The 20,506-nt window shown below is 40.2% G+C and overlaps 1 protein-coding gene across 2 annotated transcripts in view; it reads left to right on the top strand.

The window, feature by feature from the left end:
* Positions 1-20,506, top strand: part of sorbs2b (sorbin and SH3 domain containing 2b) — a 452,225-nt gene that overhangs the window by 429,259 nt on the left and 2,460 nt on the right. For both annotated transcript variants that reach the window (XM_073048156.1, XM_073048157.1), the window contains 2 exons: positions 9,484-9,530; positions 14,858-14,964. In XM_073048156.1, coding sequence (XP_072904257.1) covers positions 9,484-9,530; positions 14,858-14,964 — 154 coding nt within the window. The remainder of the gene's footprint in view (positions 1-9,483; positions 9,531-14,857; positions 14,965-20,506) is intronic.

The raw sequence follows: 20,506 nt of genomic DNA, 5'->3' as shown, positions 1-20,506 counted from the left end.
TCCTCCTGATATCACTCCATACTTCCACATTTCCAAAGCACATAAAAGGGGGCCAGTCTGTAAAGTAATCCCATTCCCCACTGATGTTCCCTGTAACCTGTTATCACTACATCCTACAATGTTGTGGTGTGTTCCAAAATGTGTTGAGCTAATGGTTACAAGAGAATTATCCTGCACTATTTGCTAAAATAGACAATTGCTGAAATCTTATGCTATTTGTGTTATAGGAATAAAAACTATACTTAGAAGTTGAACTATGAAATACTCATTTCTTGGGATGGTTGTGATCTAACTTCATCTGAACCTGGATCTGATCACTTTGATGTTCATTTCCACATACAAAATTGGGTAGGCACAGTGCATTAATATATCTGAGGTATTCCTAGCATCAGACACATACCCAACAATGTCAGTATTTACCCATATCTGCTTGTGTAATATCAAGAAGTCCCCAGTTCATACCTGGATGGCCCCTCCAGCACGGCACATAGTGTAGTGCTCAGCATAATGTTTTATAGCACCGGCGTTCCAGGTTCAATTCCCACTGCCGTCTGAATGGATGGAATTTCCACGCAAAATGTCATGGATGTTCTCTGAGCACTCCAATTTCTTCCCATGTGCCAAAAACATTACGGGTTAGTAGATTAATTGGTCACATGGGAGTAGTTGGATGTTGTGTGCTCATTGGACTGGAAGGGCCTACCACGCTGCATATCAAAGTAAATAATAAATTAAAAATAAAATTGGAGCTCAGAACTCCATTTTACAGTCCCACTGGAACAGTCGAGCCAGAAGTTCTTCACTACAGTTAATTTCCCTTTCATTTAAAGGAGCACTCTGCTAACAGTGGGAGACATGAAGTGACTGTAATCTATTCAAACACCTCCCAGAACTTGACAGACCATGCCGTGTTAACAATGGATTTGTTTTCACAAGCATTTATCAGGCTAAGTGCTACTTAGTTATATGTCCAATTAATGATACCATTGGAAGTATTTTACTATTGGAAGTGAACTACACTTCCAGCAATGAAATGCTGCCAGTGGCATTATTAACTTGACACCCACTGAAGAAGCATTCCAGCTACTGGATGCTGGAGGAAAAACAATTGTATGTTTAGCACAGTCTGTAGAGTTTTGGAGGTGTTTGAATATTGAGCCAAACTATCTGGCTATTCCAAATGAGTTGAGGCCTTGGGGCAGAAGGTGAAGTCAGGTTCTTCAGTGAAGTGACAACTCCCAGAGAATCTCCACATCCCATCTGAACCTCACCCGGTAACCATGTGTCCATAGTCTCAGATTTTCTATGGCTGTCGTCACTGAGATGTGTGAAATGTCACAGGAAGATCTCAGGCCACACCTTTATGTCTGAACTTGGGATGAGTGTCTGTCTCCTTGGAGGTCAAGGTCAGGTTGTTTCTCATCATCTTCATTTCAAGGTCTTTCTAAGCAGCTGCCACTAATCTCTGTCATCCACCCCCCACCATCCCTCACCAGTGTACTGCTCATTGCTTCTTCAGTGAAGTCAATACACATACTGGATCTGCGAAGGAATGATTTTATACACTCTGATATGAGTGAAGAGTCAGTGGCATCTCAGACATGAGGATTCACCAGATAGCAGGGTTCCTACATGTTTAGGCAGCCATTGGAGACTCTCCCTTATAACCCATATCTTGTCATGAACAAGAAAATTTATTTGTTTTTCAATGAGCAGGTTGTTGTGGATCACAGGAGATCTCAAGGTAAATGCTATGCTTCTGGGAAGCACAAGTCTCTCACATTGGACTTTGGGCAACCAGCACAATGGAGAATGGTAAACATTGCTGAACAAGAGATCCATCTCTCTGGCTGCTTTCACCAGATGAATGCAAATAGGAAAGCCACTTCAGTACCACAGTCATTGGTGAAACACCATTGTCTTATTGAAGATGAGATTTCATTACTTTTGTGACAGAGTACACTCCAGGAAAATGTGATGACTTTGTTGCCATTTGCATCTTGAATCATGCAACTGAAGACACTAGAAACTACAGAGGAAAGAGGAACAGGATAGCTGGGAGCCTGAGAGCAACAGGAGCCTGAGGAATGGAAGGAGGACACACCCACCAGGGACCAATTCTGCAGCAGCATGAGACATAGGACACCCCTTAACAGAGAGATGATTTGAATAAGGAGACTGCAAGATTAAATTCCCCAGTGCAGATCTGACACTGTCCATACCACAATCTTTTACACTGACATGGTACGTCTATAATTAGCTGAGGTGAACCTAATGAAGTAGAAATTCCCCTCACAGAAAGTCACATCGAGCAGGGAAACATGCTCTTTGCCCCAAATGGTCTATGCTGACCAAGATTCCTATCTTAAGCTTTTCCCTTTTCCCCGTGTTTGCCCCACTTCCCTTGAAATATTTCCCATCTATGTTGCTGTTCACATCCTGCTTTGTTTTAATGGCTTGAGACAACGTGTCTATACTTCCTGATGAGTGGAACCTTGCACGAGGAGCTTAGACTTCCACATAAGATGCATTATCGTTGAGGATCTCTAAATGATGTGCCAATCATCTTGATGTATCTTGTGACATCATGATGTTTCTTTCAGCATTTTCCCATCATCTGGGATCGATCTCTCTGAATGACCTACATGTTATTATTATGGTTCGTACCCTACCTAGTACCTAGGCCCGCCCAGCACCTTCCTCCTGGCACATATCTCATTGATAGGGATTGCATGCATCTTTGAATGAACCTGGTGGATTTCTATGACACCCCTACAACTTCTGCCTCCTAAGGGGCAATGCTGAAATAAATTTCATGATATCACAAGACAATATGCAACTCACTTGCAGAACAGAGGTACTCACAGAAAATGTGTGTTCTATGTATGTCAATGTTGTGTGGAAGCCTGAAGAAAGTGCCTTTAAGAGCCCAAGCCTTTTCCTAAATGCTGTGTAGTGAAGTGCTTAGAGTATTGGTCAGATCCCTTCAGAATTATGCATACCCTATTTTGAGGGTAAACTATCCTAGTACTGTTTCATACTGGATTTTGGCCAATTTCATTGCTTTTATGTGTGTGGGGGGGGGAACGACACTGTATGTCCACATCAAATAGAGCATGTTTCAGCAAACCAAAAATGGATGCAGTTGAATTTCTAGGCACCAGTTTTGAAATATTAAAATGAGATTTATGACTGTCATCCAGTTTTTGCCTGTTAATTGCTATCAATATCAAATTAATATTAGAATGCTTACTGCATATTTTTACACGCAGACCTTTTAAGATTTATTTTAAGCTATGGTCGTCTGTGCAGCATTGTTTAAACTGAGCACCTTTAAAGTTGGATAGCTTTCTTAAAAGTATAAATTGTGATTGTAATTTTTAGTTTCACATGTTAAAGTTCAGGCTTCCACTTCAGATATCTTTTCAGGATGATTCTTAATTCTCCAGATCTAGAATATAGGTAAGCCATGGGATAGAAATGTGTAAACTATATGGTGCAGCTGAAGGGAGGGCAGTGATTAGCATACTCTAAAATTGAATCTTTGTTGAAACGGGTGGATGGATGGGAAAATAATACTGCAATCAATGAAAGTGGGAGTGTAAATGCCTGTAGGATATTCAGGAAGAAGCAATCTCATATCAGGAGAAATAACTTGTACATCAGAATAGTGTACTTGAAACCATGGGGCAGAGAGTTTGCGATTGCATGGGGCTTGGTATGGCTGCAAAGTGGAAAAGTTAAGAAGGGTAATGAGGCATGGTATTTGGAGTCAAGTACTGGATTTGAGATTTGTGGTCTTACTTTCAAGAAGTGGTTTGACAGTGCAAGTGCACACTCACATTGTGGTGCAGTTTGGCTTTGTGGCAGAAAGCTGAATTGCAAAGATTGTGGCAAAGCAAGATCTCTAATTGACTACTCTCCTAGCTTCAACTCTGCCTCAAATTTAGTGAACTGAAGTAATTTGAATCAACATCACTAGGTGCAAGGTGATTGGAATCCTAGAACAGCACTTTGCCTTTCTTTGGCAACCTGGAAAGAAATATTCTGGCCTATTTTTGCATAGTATTTGCTATTTTGCTAACAGCATCTAGTGTCTCCTAGATTATTTCAATTTGCAATGTAGCATCATGGGCCTGATTTCTGCTGTGGAACAATGACATCGTAAAAGACAAATCATTACCTCTTAACTCTGGAATTCAAGCATTTCTATGTTACATATAACATACAAAATTTCTCATTGTCTTTTATATATATATCTATGATTTGAATGGAATGAGTGAGTAAATTTGCAGATTACTCAAGTACTGGTGGGATTATGGATTGCACAGAAGGTGGCTACAGTTGGATGTGGATATGGGCAGAGAAACAGCAGATGGAGTCTAATCCAGGCAAGTGTGTGCTGCTGCAGTTTGGGAAATCCAACATAAAGGGAAAGTACATGATTGATGGCAGGGTCTTTCACAGTGTGGATGAACAGAGGGATTGTAGGGCCTGTGTACATGATGGTTTCCTAAAAGTGCCGACAAAGATAGATATGGTGGTAAAGAAGGTGACTGACATATTTGCCTTAATTAGTCAAGGCACTAAGTTTAGGAGGCATGAAGTTATGTTGCAGCTTTATAAATCTATGGCTGGGCCACATTTAGGATATTGCGTTCATTTCTGATCGTCTCATCATGGGAAGCACTGGGAGGCTATGGAGAGGGTGCAGAGGTGCTTTACCAGGATACTGCTTGGTTTGGAGGACATGTGCTATGAGGACAAGCCCAAGCTGGAGCTGTTTTCTCTGGAGCAGCGGAGGCTGCAGGGAGATTTGATAGAAGTCTCTAAATTTACGTGAGGCATAGATGGAGTAGGCAGTCAGTGCAACATGGTACATTGCAACATTGTCAGAATAAGGCATACTGGTAAGTAGGTCTACTGGTTATTATAAATTATCCTGTGATTAGCCTGTTAAATAGTTGAGTTGCTGGGTGGGGCTGTTGATTGGGCCAGAAGGGCTTGTTCCCATGTATCTTTAAATAAATAAATAGACAAAATGCTCAAGGAACTAAGCAGGTCAGAGAGCATCTATGGAGAAGAATAAACAGTCATGTTGCGGGTCAAGACTCTTCATTAGGAACAGACAGCCAGCATCTTTTTTCTCAAGATTCGCAAGTTCAAGCTCAGTTTATTGTCATTGAACTGTACCCAAAAGTATTGCTAAACGAAACAATGTTCCTCCAGACCAAGATGCATAGCACAGTACATATACATAGCTCACACACATAACACATAAAGTAATATTACCACTAGTAAATTAGCAAATAATAAGGTGCATTTATGACAAATTAAAAATTAAACAGTATAACACTACTGGCACTTCATGTTGAGATGGTGGCTGTGAGTACAGTAGCCTTATGGTTTGGGAGAAGAAGCGGTTTCCCATCGTAACAGTTCTTGTCTTAATGCTATGGTACCTCCCGCCTGATGCTAGGGTATTTCTAGTACTAGAGGGAATCTATTTAATGTGAGAGGAGGAAAATACAAAGGAGATGTGCAAGGCCATTTTTTAAACACTGGTGGGGGTCCAGAATGTATTGACAAGGGCAGTAGATAGCATGTGAGTAAAGAAACTTTTAGGTAGACATATGGATATGCATAGAAGGGAGGGATATGGTCAATATGCGGGGATGAGGGATTGGATAAATTAGGGATTAGTAGTTTAATTTGTTCAGCACAACATCATGGACCAAAGGACCTGTCCTGTCCTGTGCTGTACTGTTCTACATTCTACATGCGATTAGTTCAGTTGCTGTATTCCCCAGACTGACTGTAAACTTTCACCCTATGAATGGCAATAAATGTACTTAAGAATGGGGATATTCTTGAATTTCAGTAAGTGGATCAAGGTACAGATCAGTGAATGCAAGTTCAGAAAGCTAAATATGTGAATTGATTTGTTCGTGTATAATGTTGAAAATAATGGTTTATACTTAAGTAAGAAGCTGGGGTAGAGATTTTTCTCCTGGAGCATGCTTGGAGAAAATTGACAGACACAGGTTCACATTGAACTAGTCCATAATGGAGAAAACATAGAAGACATGATGTGTTAAGGCCTAGATCAATAAATACTAACTAAGCAGTGCCCCAGTGAATTCTTGTGCAGGAGTCTGAACCCAACATAAAAGCTTTCAACTTCATATATTTTGTTCAGAATTGTAATGTTTCAATAAAGAAGATAATGGAGAAGATAAGCTCCATTGGACAGCTATCATTTGTTTTGCAGGAAGCAATGAGTGTTTTGTTGACAGACCTCTATTGAAAGCATTGTGTTCTTTGTTTCATTCAGAGGTTCCGTCTATATCAAGTATTCAGGTTTAAAATAAAGTTGAAGAGGAAGAACATACTCTTGTATCTTTTTTGGTTACTGTCAGAAATCTAAGTAGATATTCAAAAGGTTTTAAATGTAATGATATGGTACATATAGCTTCTCTATATATTAGGTAATAATGAATTGGATAAATTACTGTACTTTGGTGATAATCTCAGCACCAAGGAATGAATCACAGGATTATTTGTTTGTTCATTGTATACCGTGTTGTATGGCATAGGTGATCATGGTCTTTCCATGGCCATGATTGTTCTTGGCAACTTTTTCTACAGAAGTGGTTTGCCATTACCACCTTCTGGGCAATGTCTTTATGAGACAGGTGACCACAACCGTTATCAATACTTCTCAGAGATTGTCTGCCTGGTGTCAGTGGTCACATAACCAGGACTTGCACCAGCTGCTCATAAGACCATCTACCACCTGTTCCCTTCCCATGGCTTCACGTGATCAGTGGGGGCTAGGCAGATGCTACCTTGCCCAAGGATCACCTGCAGCTTAGCAGAGGGAAGGAGTCTTGCACCTCCTTTGGTAGAGACGCATCTCCACCCTGCCACCCAAAAGGATTATTAGCACAAAGAAAAAGATCTTTTCATCCACTCCACTCCAGCCTTTTACAGGAGCAACTCAGTTAATCTTTTCTAATTTCACTGCATTTTTTCTTTCCATCTAGTATTGGTCCTCTTTGATTGTCAAGTTGAATCATCTTCACAACCCTCTGAGGCAGTGAATTCCAGAACAACTCGTTGTTTGTTTCAAAAATCGTTTGTTATCTTGACTTCTCAGATTCTGCCATCAATCATCTTAAACCTATGACTCCCACTTCTTAAGCCTTCAGTCAGTAAAAACAGTTCCTAATTATTCACTCTGGCAAAACACTTCATGATCTTGAGTCTATCTGATTAATTCTTGATCTTCTCTGCCATTAAGTTCTCCAGTCTATCTGGTAAATGAAATCCCTTGACCCGGGAGACATTGCAATATACTGTAGTTTTTCTGCACATGTGTTAAAGTCACTTGCTGGTTATCCCTTGTTAATTTTCATGTTTCAATTTGTTAATTTTTACTAATATTTCCCATCCTCCAAGGGCAAAGTGACCAGGTTACAGTGATGGGTGTTTACAGTCTTTAGATCCTCATTTGAATAAAAGGATCACTAGAATCCTCAAATCCTCTGGGAATTCCCCAAACTCTCCTCCATAATAATAATCAAAAAAAAGACAAAGATTGTAGTGTGTGTGTGTCTGCCTTCACTAGAAACCCATGATTCCTCCTGTCATCTGCTGACTTGTTGCTTATGGTATTGATATTATCCGGGCCCTAAAGCTGGCATTATACTGTAGGTACTAGTGAAAGTTGTCCAGTTTTACTATTCTTCTACACATTGACAACTGTAACAGCACAGGTTCTTTCAATAACACAGAACTTGGAAATTTCAATATTTTTGCTACCAGTCTTCACCCTGCTCTCACCATCACTTGATCCATCTCTGAATCTTCATTCCTCTTCCTGGGTTTTGAATATATTCTGCACAGAAAGCCAGATTGTATGAACATTGTATTATCAAATTTCAGTAGGTGCTCCCACTTCTGTCCCTTTTCTCTTTTCTCTGTCTATCTGATCCTCCTGTTTGCCATCACCACGTGTCTTTACCTTTCTCCTGCCTCTTCATCTGAACATCATCATTCTACACACTGTCACTGGATCTGCTTTCTCCACTACTCCCCTCTGTCCTCCCACCCTCCTTCCTATATTCCATGCTCCACCTTGCTCTCCTATCAGATTCCTTCTTCTTCAGCCCTTTGTCAGTTCTACCTATCAAATTCTAGCTTCTGACTCTATTACCACTCTCTCCTCCTCCATCTGTGTATCACCTGGATCCACCTTGTCACCCTGCTGGTTTGTGCTCCACCCCTTCCCTTCATCTGATAGGAGAGGATAGTGGACCATGGAATAAAGGGGAGGAGGAGAGAAGGGGAACCAGAGGGAGCAACTTTGAGAACATGGAAGGGGGAAGAGAAGAATTATTGGGGATGATGGGATAAGAGAGAGAAAGGCAGTTACTGGAAATTGGAGAAATCAATTTTCATGAAAGCAGAAAATGAAATATGAGGTGCTATTACTGTCCCACTCGCTCTTTACCTGTGTACCTGTCTATCATCCCCATCTCTCCTGGATTCACTTATCACCTACCAGCTCTCACTCTACCCCTCCCCCAACTTCTTATATTGGCCATTTACTTCTTTCAATCTAGTCCTGAAGATGGGTCTCAGTCCAAAACATGAACAGTCTTTTTCCCTCCATAGATACTGCCTAACCTGCTGGGTTCCTCCAACATTTTGGGTGATGTATGTCAGGGTAATGGTTTGAAACAGAATGGGAGTGGATGTGAAGCTCTCTCTTCCTAAAAATCAAAATTCTGATTCAGAATCAGAATCAGGTTTATTATTACTGGTTTATGTAATGACATTTGTTTCATGGTGGTAGTATGGTGCAAAAACATAAAAATTGCTATAAATTAGGAAAATAAATAAATTGTGCAAAAAATAGAAATATCAAGGTAATTTCATGGACTGTTCAGAAATCTGATGACAGTGGGGAAGGTTATCTCAGAGAGTTAACCACACCATTAACCTGATATTCCTACATAGTAGCATGGCATATTAGTCTTATTATGTTGCAAGAATATACAGTTTAGAAATTTAGAAATTATCAGATTTAACAAGCATTGATGAAGTAATTGAGTTTCATTGTTCTTGATTGGGTGCAAAGTGCTTAATTGCTTTTAGCATTTTCATTTCAAATCAATATGCTTATTTCCAATTCTTGCGATTTACAAGGCATGCAAGCCCCCGTTTTAGTTCTTATGCAAAATGATTTAACCTGTGGTTTGACTTTGCCGTTTTGCATTCAGCTGAGATGAAATTGAGCATGCGTAACACATGAGGTTGAGTGTTCTAGGGACTCTTTGCTACAGTTTTTGCTTTGCATTGCTGCCTTACAACAATTATCTCGATAATGCTTCATTTTAATGAGAATAGTTGCTTTGTTTGCAGTCCTAAGTGGGAATAAAACAATAGGTTAATTGAATCTTTTTGTTTGTCCGACAGCCTCAACAACCACCCCTTTCTCATGCAGATTCACAGATTGGAGAACCGTGAGTACTGTTTTTGTTTGCTGAATAGAATGTTGATTTAGGCTACATCCACACTACGCCAGATAAATCCGTGTACGAAGCTCTTACTCTTCGTTTTTACCCTCTGTCCACACTAAAACGGCGTTTTCATCCCCCGAAACTGGAGCTTTTCAGAAACGCTTTCCAGGGTGGATATTTTTGAAAATGCTGCTCAGACGGATCAGTGTGGACAGGGTAAGCGGAGACTTTTGAAAACGCTATCAGATGGGAGCGCGCTATTTCATTGTTTTCTTGAACACAACCTAACAATTTCAGAACAGATGGCAACGAGACTGAAGCCAGAAGAGTTAGAAATGTACTCACCAAATACTTTGACCCATAACTTACTGAATAAATAAGCATACTGTATTCACTTTGCCCTGTTTTCTGTCCTTGCTCGTATGAAGGTGGTTTACCTATTTATGCAAGTACTTCTCTGACAATAGATGTGTAACAGCCTAATGTAACATTGTATGGAAATACAAGATAATACTGATGCAGACATGTTTTATACATTTAACAAGGTGCTTTATTAATGCAACAGAGTTAGTCAGTTTTTCAATGTTCGTCGTCAGCCGGGTCAATCTGTCCGTGAACTCCCTGTAGGTTGCCTCCATACGCTCCAGTATTTGTTTGTTTTTTAGTTTCAAGTTCTCCTGCATGAGAGCCAACAGCTGTCCTTCGTTTTAAGTTTTTCTAGTCTGTAACTACACAAACGCACACTTTTACGGCGAGATTCGACACCAAACATGTCACTTGTTTTTGGTAGATGTATCCTGTGCATGCACAGGAGGAGGAGATTCGCCGAAATCTCCGTTTCAGTGTGGATAGAGATATTTTCAAAAACGCATAGTGTGGACGCCTATCGTTTTAATGCGAAACCGGCGTTTTCAAAATTATCCAGTCAGTGTGGATGTAGCCTTAAAAAGTGCCCTGAAAGTTTCAGGCTACATCCACATTACACCGGATAAATCCGTAGCCGAAGCTTTTTCTCTTCGTTTTTACCCTCTGTCCACACTAAAACGGTGTTTTTGTCCACCAAAACTGGAGCTTTCCAGAAATGCTCTCCAGGGTGTATAATTTTGAAAATGCCGCTTGGGCAGATCAGTGTGGATGGGGTAACCGGAGAAATCTGAAAATGCTGTCAGACGGCAGCGTGCCATTTCATTGGTTTCTTGAATGCAACCTAACAATTTCAGAACAGACGGCAACGAGACTAAAGCCAGAGGAGTTAGAAATGTACTCACCAAATATTTTGACCCATAACTTACTGAATAAATAAGCATACTGTATTCACTTTGCCCTGTTTTCTGTCCTTGCTCGTATGAAGGTGGTTTACCTATTTATGCAAGTACTTCTCTGACAATAGATGTGTAACAGCCTAATGTAACATTGTATGGAAATACAAGATAACACTGATGCAGACATGTTTTTTACATTTAACAAGGTGCTTTATTAATGCAACAGAGTTAGTCAGTTTTTCAATGTTCGTCGTCAGCCGGGTCATACTGTCCGTGAACTCCCTGTAGGTTGCCTCCATACGCTTCAGTATTTGTTTTTTTCTACTTTTAAGTCCTCCTGCGTGAGAGCCAACAGCAGCCCATCATTTAAGTTTTTCTAGTCTTTAACTGAACAAACGTGCACCGTCTTTCACGGCGAGATTCAACACCAAACATGTCACTTGTTTTCATTAGATGTGTCCTGCGCATGCGCAGTAGGAGGAGATTCGCCGAAATATCCATTTCAATGTGGACAGAGATATTTTTTAAAACGCGTAGTGTGGACGCCTATTGTTGCAAAACCGGTATTTTCAAAATTATCCGGTCTAGTGTGGATGTAGCCTCGAGGTGTTCAGAGGAGGAAGATTTTCACCCAGAGGGTGGTCGAAATCTAGAATGCACTGCCTGAGAGACAATGCAGGTGGAGATTTGCACAAGATTTTAAATATTTAAACGTGTAAACATATGCTGGAAATCCAGAACAACACATAGAATGCTACAGGTACTCAGCAGGTCAGGCAGCATCTAGGGAGGATAGTAAACAGTCAACATTTCAAGCCAAGTCCATTCATTCTAAAGAAGCCCTAATGAAAACTCTTGGCCTGAAATGTCAACTGTTTTTTTCCTCCATAGATGCTGCCTGACCTGCTGAGTTCCTCCAGCATTTTGCGTGCTATTTAGATGAGTACTTGACTTGACATGCCATGGAAGGTTACAGGCCAAATGCTGGTGAATGGGATTAATACAGATGGGCATGGACATAGTGTGGCAAAGGGCCTGTTTATATGTTGAGCATTACTGAGATGATTTCAGAATCAGATTTATTTTCATTAACTTAGAGAACTGTGTATAAATCTTAGGTAAATATGTATAGCTAGGGTGCCTAAGACTTTTTGCACAGTACTGTAGTAATTTTAAATATTGCACTGTACTTACTGCTGCAAAAAAAAGAAATGTCATGATGCATGTGAGTGACGACAAGCCTCATTTTGATATGGGTCTCAATTGTGGACTGAGAGTGGGAAGTTCAAAGTACATTTACTATCTAAGTATGTATACATTATACAACCTTGAGGTTTGTCTCCTAACAGGCAGCCATGAAACAAAGACACCCCATATATGTGAAAAAATACTGTCCTAACACGCAATGTGCAATGAAAACAACATCATGAAAACAGTAACCGCAAGCAACTTGTGTTTCTGCACATAAGTCTGCAAGAGAGTTCCATAGACAGTCGCAAAGCCGAGTAAACGTCATGGAGCAGCAATCTTAATCAGTCCGTACCTCACCTTTATCCCTGACACCTTGACCTTGGCAATCTGGCCCAGCGCTAAACTCTCCATCCAAAAGTCGAATTCTACTGCTTCAAGCAGCAATCTGAACTGGCCCATACTTACCTCAGGTCTCAACACCCTGACGTTTTCAGTGTGGCCTGGTGCTTAAATCTCCATCCAGACAACAGGTTCTTGCCGCTTGGATACGCCGGACTTCGATGGCCCGTGGCTTCAATTCGGCCTGTGCCTGGTCTCACATGCTCTTCCAATCTCTCAGCGATGGACCCGCTGTCTCGCCTTGCCTCGGTTCTGCCGCGACAAATTGCCTCCAAGTTCAAAGGGAAGTTACAAACTATTACTTGCAATGATCATTTGCCAGAAAAGTGTGGTTAACTAAGTATTTAGTTGCTCACTTTATTTTGTTAGCCACCAGCCAGAAGTTGCAGAGATTCACCAGCGCCATCTCACACCAGAAGGCAGGAAGAGAGAAATCATGGTCGGGAAAAGGGAAAGATGGAGAGAGGAGAGTGCAGGAAGACATTCTGTAATGATCAATAAATCCAATTATTTGGAATCAAATAACATGAAATTTATTGTTTTGTGGCACCAGTGGAGTGCAAAGACATAAAATTATAATAAATTATAAAAATAAATAACACAAAAAAGGGAATAATAAGGTCATTTTCATGGACAGTTCAGAAATCTGATGGCGGAAGGGAAAAAATTATTTATGTATTATTGAGTGTGGGTCTTCAGGCACCTGTACCTCCTTCCCAATAACAGTACAAGAAGAGGGCATTGTCCCAAATGCTAAAGGCCCTCAGTGATGAATGGCGCCATCTTGAGGTTCCTCCTCTTGAAGATGTCCCTAAAGATGGGGTGGGTTTTACCCATGATGGAGCTAGCTGATTTCATGATCTATATGCTAAAATTAGGGATCCCTCAGAACAGTTAGTACTCCTTGGGAGACATGTCTATGCTGTAGGGAGACAGACTGCCAAACTCATTTCATCCAGAAAGTAATGAGGCATGGGATCCGTGGAATCTTGGCAGTATGGATTCGGAATTGGCTTGCCCATAGAAGCAGAGGATAGTAGAAGATGGAGCATATTCTGCCTGGAGCTCAAAGACAAATGGTGTTCTACAGGGATCAGTACTGGGATCCCTGTTCTTTGTGACTTTTATGAGTGACTTGAATGAGAAAGTGGAAGAGTGGGTTAGTAAGTTTGCAAATTAATCTAAAAATGGTGATGTTGGATAGTGTAGAAGGTTTTAAGACCAAATAGGAAGTCACCTCATTATAAGAAGGATGTGGAAGTTTTAGGGAGGATGCAGAGGAGATTTATTGGAAGGCTGCCTGGATTAGAGAACATGTCTTATCAGGTTATGTGGAGCGAGTTAGGTCTTTTCTCTTTGGAGTGAAGGAGAAAGAGAGGCGACTTGATAGAGTTGTATAAGATTATGCTAGACACAGTTGGAATGGACAACCAATGCATTTTTCCTAGCTTATCAATGACTAATGCCAGAGGAACTCCTTTTAAGGAAAGTGGAAGAAGGTTTATGGGAGATGTCAAAGAGTGGGAAGTGTCTGGAATGCACTGCTGGGTATGGTGCATGGTTGAGACTGATAAATTAGGGCCATTTAAAAGTCTCTTAGATAGGCACACGGATGAAAGAAAAATAGAGAGTTATGGGCTGTTTTGGAGTTGGATGAATGGTCAGCACAACGTCATCGGCTGAAGGGCCTGTACTGTTCTTTGTTCTATTTTTACTTGTCCTTTTTCTATTAAACAGAGCATTAAAAGGAATAGTATTTTTCCTTCTACCCACAATTAAGGTGTTCAGAATTAACAAAAATACCATTAATGTTGCTTAGGAGTTTCTACTCCAAGGTCCAAAGTTATGGCATGAACATAAACCATGCATGTCTCAGGGAATCAGACGTTGAGGAACAATGATATTTTTAGGGAAGTCTATTTTGCCTATTAAAGCATAATGTTGGCTATTAATATAGAGCAGGCTAAACCTATTTCCCTGTATTTTATTATCTGCCTTTTCACTGATATACTTTGTGACAAATGGCCTTTGGGGTATTAATCTCCTGTTCTAACAACCCCCATCTGATGTGTCTCCACTGATAATCCTGGAACTATGTTCCCTTTTTATTGATTTGTCAATGAACATGAAAAATGCTATTTCACTCTCATCTAAACTTTGCTCATAGTTTTTAAGCCTCTTGTTTTCTCCCTCTTTTTCTGTGATTAAAATATTTTTTCAGTCATTTGCTATATCCTCTCTGTCTCTATTAACCATTCAGCAATGGTGTCTAAATCACACATTTGATTTAATGTTTCTTGCAAACTCATTCCAGGTCCATATTTTTCTATCTGCTAACCCAGTGCATAAAAACAAGAAGCCTATTTGTCTTTCCTTTAGATTAGATTACACAATTACTTTGAAATTAGTACTGACTTAATGTTTTTTTTAGATATTATGTCAAATATGAGCTAGCTAAACTTAAGCTTTTTCTCACAGATACCAAGCGATGTACAGCTACAACCCACGAAATGAAGATGAACTGGAGCTTAAGGAAGGAGATATTGTTGATGTAATGGAGAAGTGTGACGATGGATGGTTTGTTGGTAAGTGTGTTTTTTTGTCTTCCCACAGTATTTATCGTGGTACAGAGGAAGTAACAGATTGTTAATATTTGAATCAGAAACTCACACCAGTAACAAATAGTTAATTAGAATGAGAAAACATCTCTTAAATGTTACAATGATTAATTTTGTGGATTGTAGTCCAAACATGGGGCAGAAATGGCTTCCTTAAGTACAGTCCTTTGGGATAAGAGGAAAAACTATTGATAAATCCATATGAAGAATTTAACACATCTGTCGATCCTGCAGCCCCAGTAAAGAGAGGTGTACAATGGAAACACAGGGTCAAGATGGGGCTTCTATATGTTGACAGCAGTTTTTGAACATGTTTTCAGTGCAGGTTCTCATTGGGAATGTGGGATCAATGAAGCTACACCGTAGGAATAGAATTTTGCTTTCTGTAGTAATATTCCCAACCAATACCTTTCCCAGAGTGTGAAGACTATAAATCAAGGTGCAGATGAGTGTATTGCTGAGAGTTGGTCCTTGCCAGTTACCAACAGTATAAGACCATAAGACGTAGGAACAGAATTAGGCCATTCAGCCCATCAAGTCTGCTCTGCCATGCCATCATGGCTGATCCCAGATCCATTCAACCCCATACACCTGCTCTCTTGCCATGTCCTTTGATCCCCTGACCAATCACGAAGCTATCAACTTTAAATATACCCACAGACTTGACCTCCACTGCAGCCTGTGGCAGAGCATTCCACAGATTCACTACTCCCTGGCTAAAAAAAATTCCTCCTTACCTCTGTTCTAAAAGATTGCCCTTCAATTTTGAGACTGTGCCCTTTAGTTCTGGATACCCCCACCATAGGAAACATCATCTCCACATCCACCCTATCCAGTCCTTTCAACATTCGGTAGATTCCAATAGGATCCCCTCCCCACCCCCCCCCCCCCCAACAATCTTCTAAATTCCCTTGAGTACAAGCCCAAACTGCCAAACACTCCTCATGTATTAACCCTTCATTCCTGGAATCATCCTCGTGAACCTCCTCTGAATTCTCTCCAATGACAACACATCCTTTCTGAAATATGGGGCCCAAAACTGTTGACAATACTCCAAGTGCCTTATAAAGCTTGAGCATTATCTCTGTGCTTTTATATTCTATTCCTCTTGAAATAAATGCCAACTATAGAAGTTCACAAGTTTCATATGGTGTCCAATAGTGCAGCATTTTAGACATCTGAAGTCCTTGCTGTCCCTCAATTCAGAATTCTGTATCACTAGAACGTGGAGGTGCCTGGTGATGGTCTTATTGCAGCAGTTTAATTGCAATACTCAAAATGAAAATCAAAATACTGAAGATGCCAGAAAACTAAAATAGGAATTCAATATTGCTGTCTGGCCTGCTTAGTTCTTACAACATTTTGTGTGTGTGTTGCTTGGAACTGAATATGCTGGAAGCACTTAGTAGGTTGGGCAATATCTATGAGAAGAGAAACAGAGATACCAATTCTGTTCAAAGATGCTTCATCAGAATGAGGAAAGTGGAAACAAAAGTTAGCTTTAAAATGCTGAGAAACTAAAAGAAGAATGGGTAGGACAAAGGGGATATCTTGAATAGAATAATGCCTGAGAAAATCTGGACCTGCCCTGTTAAAAATGTCCCCTTTGTCCTTTCCATCTTCCCTGGTTTGAAGAATTGATAGGACAAAGGAATGTCTTGAATAGAATGATGCCAGAGTAACCCTGGACCTCCCTCCATCAGATATATCCACTTTTTCCTCTCCATCCTTCCCTCGCCTTCTCTGAAACTCTTCTTTCATACTCTTCTTTCACTCTTCTCTTTTTTCATAGTTCTAATGAAGGGTTTTTGACTTTGGAACATTTAATATGTTTCTCATGCTGCTAGCCTTGTCAATTTGTAATGCCCTGGGGAAATTGTAATGTTCTTAATAACAGCATATTATGAATCCTTTCCTAATAAACAATAATATGATTTGATGTTTCAGGACTAATCCTATTTATGTCTATGGAAGATTTCTGTTGGACATCTGTCCGCAGAGTAAGCACCAATGATCAGTAATGATTATTCATATACTCTCTAAATGTTACATTTAAAATTTTTTATTGAGATACAGTGCAGAGCAGGCCCTTCTGGCCCTTCAAGCTAATCCACCCAGCAACACTCAGTTTAACCCCCACCTAATCAGGGGACAGTTTACAATGACCTATTAACCTGCCAACCAGTGAAGTCTTTGGACTGTGGGAGGAAAACGGAGCACCTGGAAAAAACCCATGCGGTCACGGGGAGAATTGCAAACTCCTTACAGCCAATGCCAGGAAATGAACCCTGGGACTGTAAAGTGTTGTGCTAACCTCTATGCTACCGTGCTGCCTCATTTGATAAGTCTATGGTAGTTTTAGATAATCAACTCCGGATTACGTTATTCTAGATATTTATGTGCACTGGAGTTTGGATTGAAACTGCCAAGAGTTTATTATTTAGAGAAAGAAAACATTCATTTAACCTATCTGATTTGCATTCTAATACAGAAGGGGAAGTGCAATCTAACACTGTAACAAGCACGAAAGTGTGAATTGAATGCTGATTAAACTTGAAGTTGATGGGGGTGATAAGCTGACCTGTGGACATGTAAAGTCCTTTAAGAAATTATCTTATCAGTAACATATTAGCTAAATTGAGATATAGCTGCTTTGTGAAGACACCCTAATTGAAACTAGTTCATAACTGTCCTAATTAACCCCTCAATTACTTCATAATATATCCAAATCTTGCAAAATTAAGCTTTATTCATAAATATGAAAATGGATGTCAAAAGGACCTGGCAGCAGCCACATTTGTCCAAGCCTGGGGCACTATTACTGTCAAACATTTTGCCAGATATCAAGAACAACATCTTTGCTACCAACTCCAGAAGGAAGGACATGCGTATGGAAAATATTGGCACATTAAAAAAATGCAGGTTGTGATGTCTGAGCTTTTTTTCTACTACACGTAATTATTGGAAAGAATCAACAACCAGAAGTGACTTGTGGGGAGCAGCAAACTGAGGCCAGAATTAATAGATCAGAAGAATGTGATGTTGGAACACCACAGACAAGCCCACCTGGACTGGAGGAATGGACTGCAAATAAACTCCGTCTGTACCTGAAAACAAAATATCATCTACTTTGGAGTCCTATTATATCTGGTAAGCTTACCTTATCGTCTCTCCTTCCATGCAGCTTCCCACTAAAGTAAATGTAAAGGATGGACTTAAGTTTAACATATGAGAATGCCACAAGTGTTTTGACATCCCTCCCCATTTTGCATGTAAGTGGTCCTGTATACTGTGGTCAATTGTTGCACTTAATCTATTTTAGTAAGTTTCTTCTGAATGCCAAATGCACCTGTCTGACTGTAGCTTCCGAGCATGTGTACAAGTAGTAAAGGATTTGTAACTTGTCTTTATTTTGTCTCCCCAGATTGTCAGTTGCCTTCCCTCGCAGACCAATCCATTGAGAAGAACGCAGGGCAGGTGCGGAGCTCCCACAAGCTCATTGGCAAAGAATTGCCATCCTCTGACTCTAATACTGAAGATCTGTTGACTGAGGAGAATACACAGACTGTTGTCAAGCCCCAATCATCTGTATCTGTATCCTCTGAAGAAATAAGCTGGACATATGTAAAGCCTTTAGAAGGAACTGAGCCAGAAAGCAGAGCGACGAGTCAGTCAGAAGGAGAAGATAATATTTCAGTGAAACCCACAACATCTGAGAATCTTATTTCAGATGAAAGTCTTTCTCCAATTTCTCTGGAAACACAGGGTCAAGATGCACCTTCCCTAGGATCTGAGAGTTTTGATGGATGTCCCCCAGCATCCCCAGATTGCAGAAAGGAATCTAGTCTACCAGAGCAAGTCGACAGCAGTGAACCAATCGACAAGGAAGCACGTGAGCCTCAAGCAGAGTTCACCAGCTTCCTCACTCCACCAGCTGAGTACCATGAGCAGATTATGGACGATGTTCCTACCAACGACCAGACTAAACCAGCAAGTGAGCAAAGCTTCCAGCAACAAGAGCCCAATTCCAGTCTCCTTGCTCTGTCTGCTACCTTTGGGATGCTTGTGGATGAAGGTTTGCACCTACTCAAGAAGTCCATGGATAATGTCCATGCCAGTATGCAGTCTGGGAATAAGCAGATGCACATAGACATGGTTCACCTTCACAATGTCGTACACATGGGCTGGGTACAGCTGGCTGAACAGATGAGCTGTCTAATTAATGTGCTCAATACACTCGTACAGAACCAGCAGGCCTCTTCTACCTTGTTAAGTAACGTAGCTCTTCAAAGTACCATAGCAATATCTGAAAGGCATTTCCCAGACTACCTTGGGCGCACGAAAATCACCGAAGAACCACTGCATCAAGCATTTCTTACAGATGAAAATTCGAGTAATACTTCTAAAAATCCAGTAGCCAGTCATCCTCAATCTGAAAGCTATTAATGAAATGCCATTTGTTAGCATTTTTCGTCAAATACACGTATTCTGCACGGTGTTGTGGTGGTACTGTTTCTGAATAGTATGTACATATTGTATGGTTTTACACAATAGAACATAAAAGCATCTTTACACAGACACATTAACTGCATCACACTTTCTTTTGAATAATTTCAATCATAAGGGAATATTTCAATTTTCCTTTTCTATAGGGTAATAATATTCTTTACATAATCATAGCAAAATTCTGCACCCCTTCATTGTTTTCTCTCCACATCTATGAACATTAAAGAAACATGTCAGCACGATGACCATCCAGATTCCTGTTGGGTCTGTAACTGCTCTGTAATGATTTTGCCTTGTGAGACAGAAACACAGTATAGAAATGCCAAATAGATTTATGGAAATGGTTGCAGAAAGGCTCAGCCACTTCCAAACACCAGGTTTATTTGCTACACTACTCCTTGATTATCTGCTCAGAATGCTTGGGAAAAGTAGTAGGAAGAAGCTCCCAGTCATTAGAATCATCCACCCTTGCTGGCAGCTTGCAGTAGAAGGTAAGTTGACTTAGAATGTGGGGAATTCACAATCGTTGCAGAAGCCCAGGACTTTTAAGTGGGATAGTTAAAGGCTAGTTATTTCACCCTTCAACTATGAACTTAGTTACAGTTTTGTTGAAATAATGCACTTGTTCTTTCAGTAAGTAGGCATTCATAATTATCTGCTGTGAATAATTTGTTTTCTTTTCATATGTATAATAAAATGTTTCTGAATTTTGTTAATGTTTTGAATGAGAATAAGACTGCGAAGTGCTATTGATCTCATCAGAAACATTTTCAAAAATTCAGATCTCCAAAACCAAAATCACTGCAGATGCTAAAAATCTGAAATGAGAACAGAAAATTCGCAGCATTATGAGCAGTTTGTGTGGAGAAGAAAGCAGAGGTGATGCTTTGATAACACTATCAGAATTTTTTTTAATCAAATGGTTAATTGCTGCGAAGTACAAGAACTGGTTAGAGGGATACTTAAAGAAGTCTTGAGTGCTTGAAACAATTTGGATTATGGT

This window comes from Hemitrygon akajei, chromosome 6 (genome assembly GCF_048418815.1).
Source record: "Hemitrygon akajei chromosome 6, sHemAka1.3, whole genome shotgun sequence".
Taxonomy (NCBI): domain Eukaryota; kingdom Metazoa; phylum Chordata; class Chondrichthyes; order Myliobatiformes; family Dasyatidae; genus Hemitrygon; species Hemitrygon akajei.
This window is presented reverse-complemented; position numbering and strand designations above follow the sequence as displayed.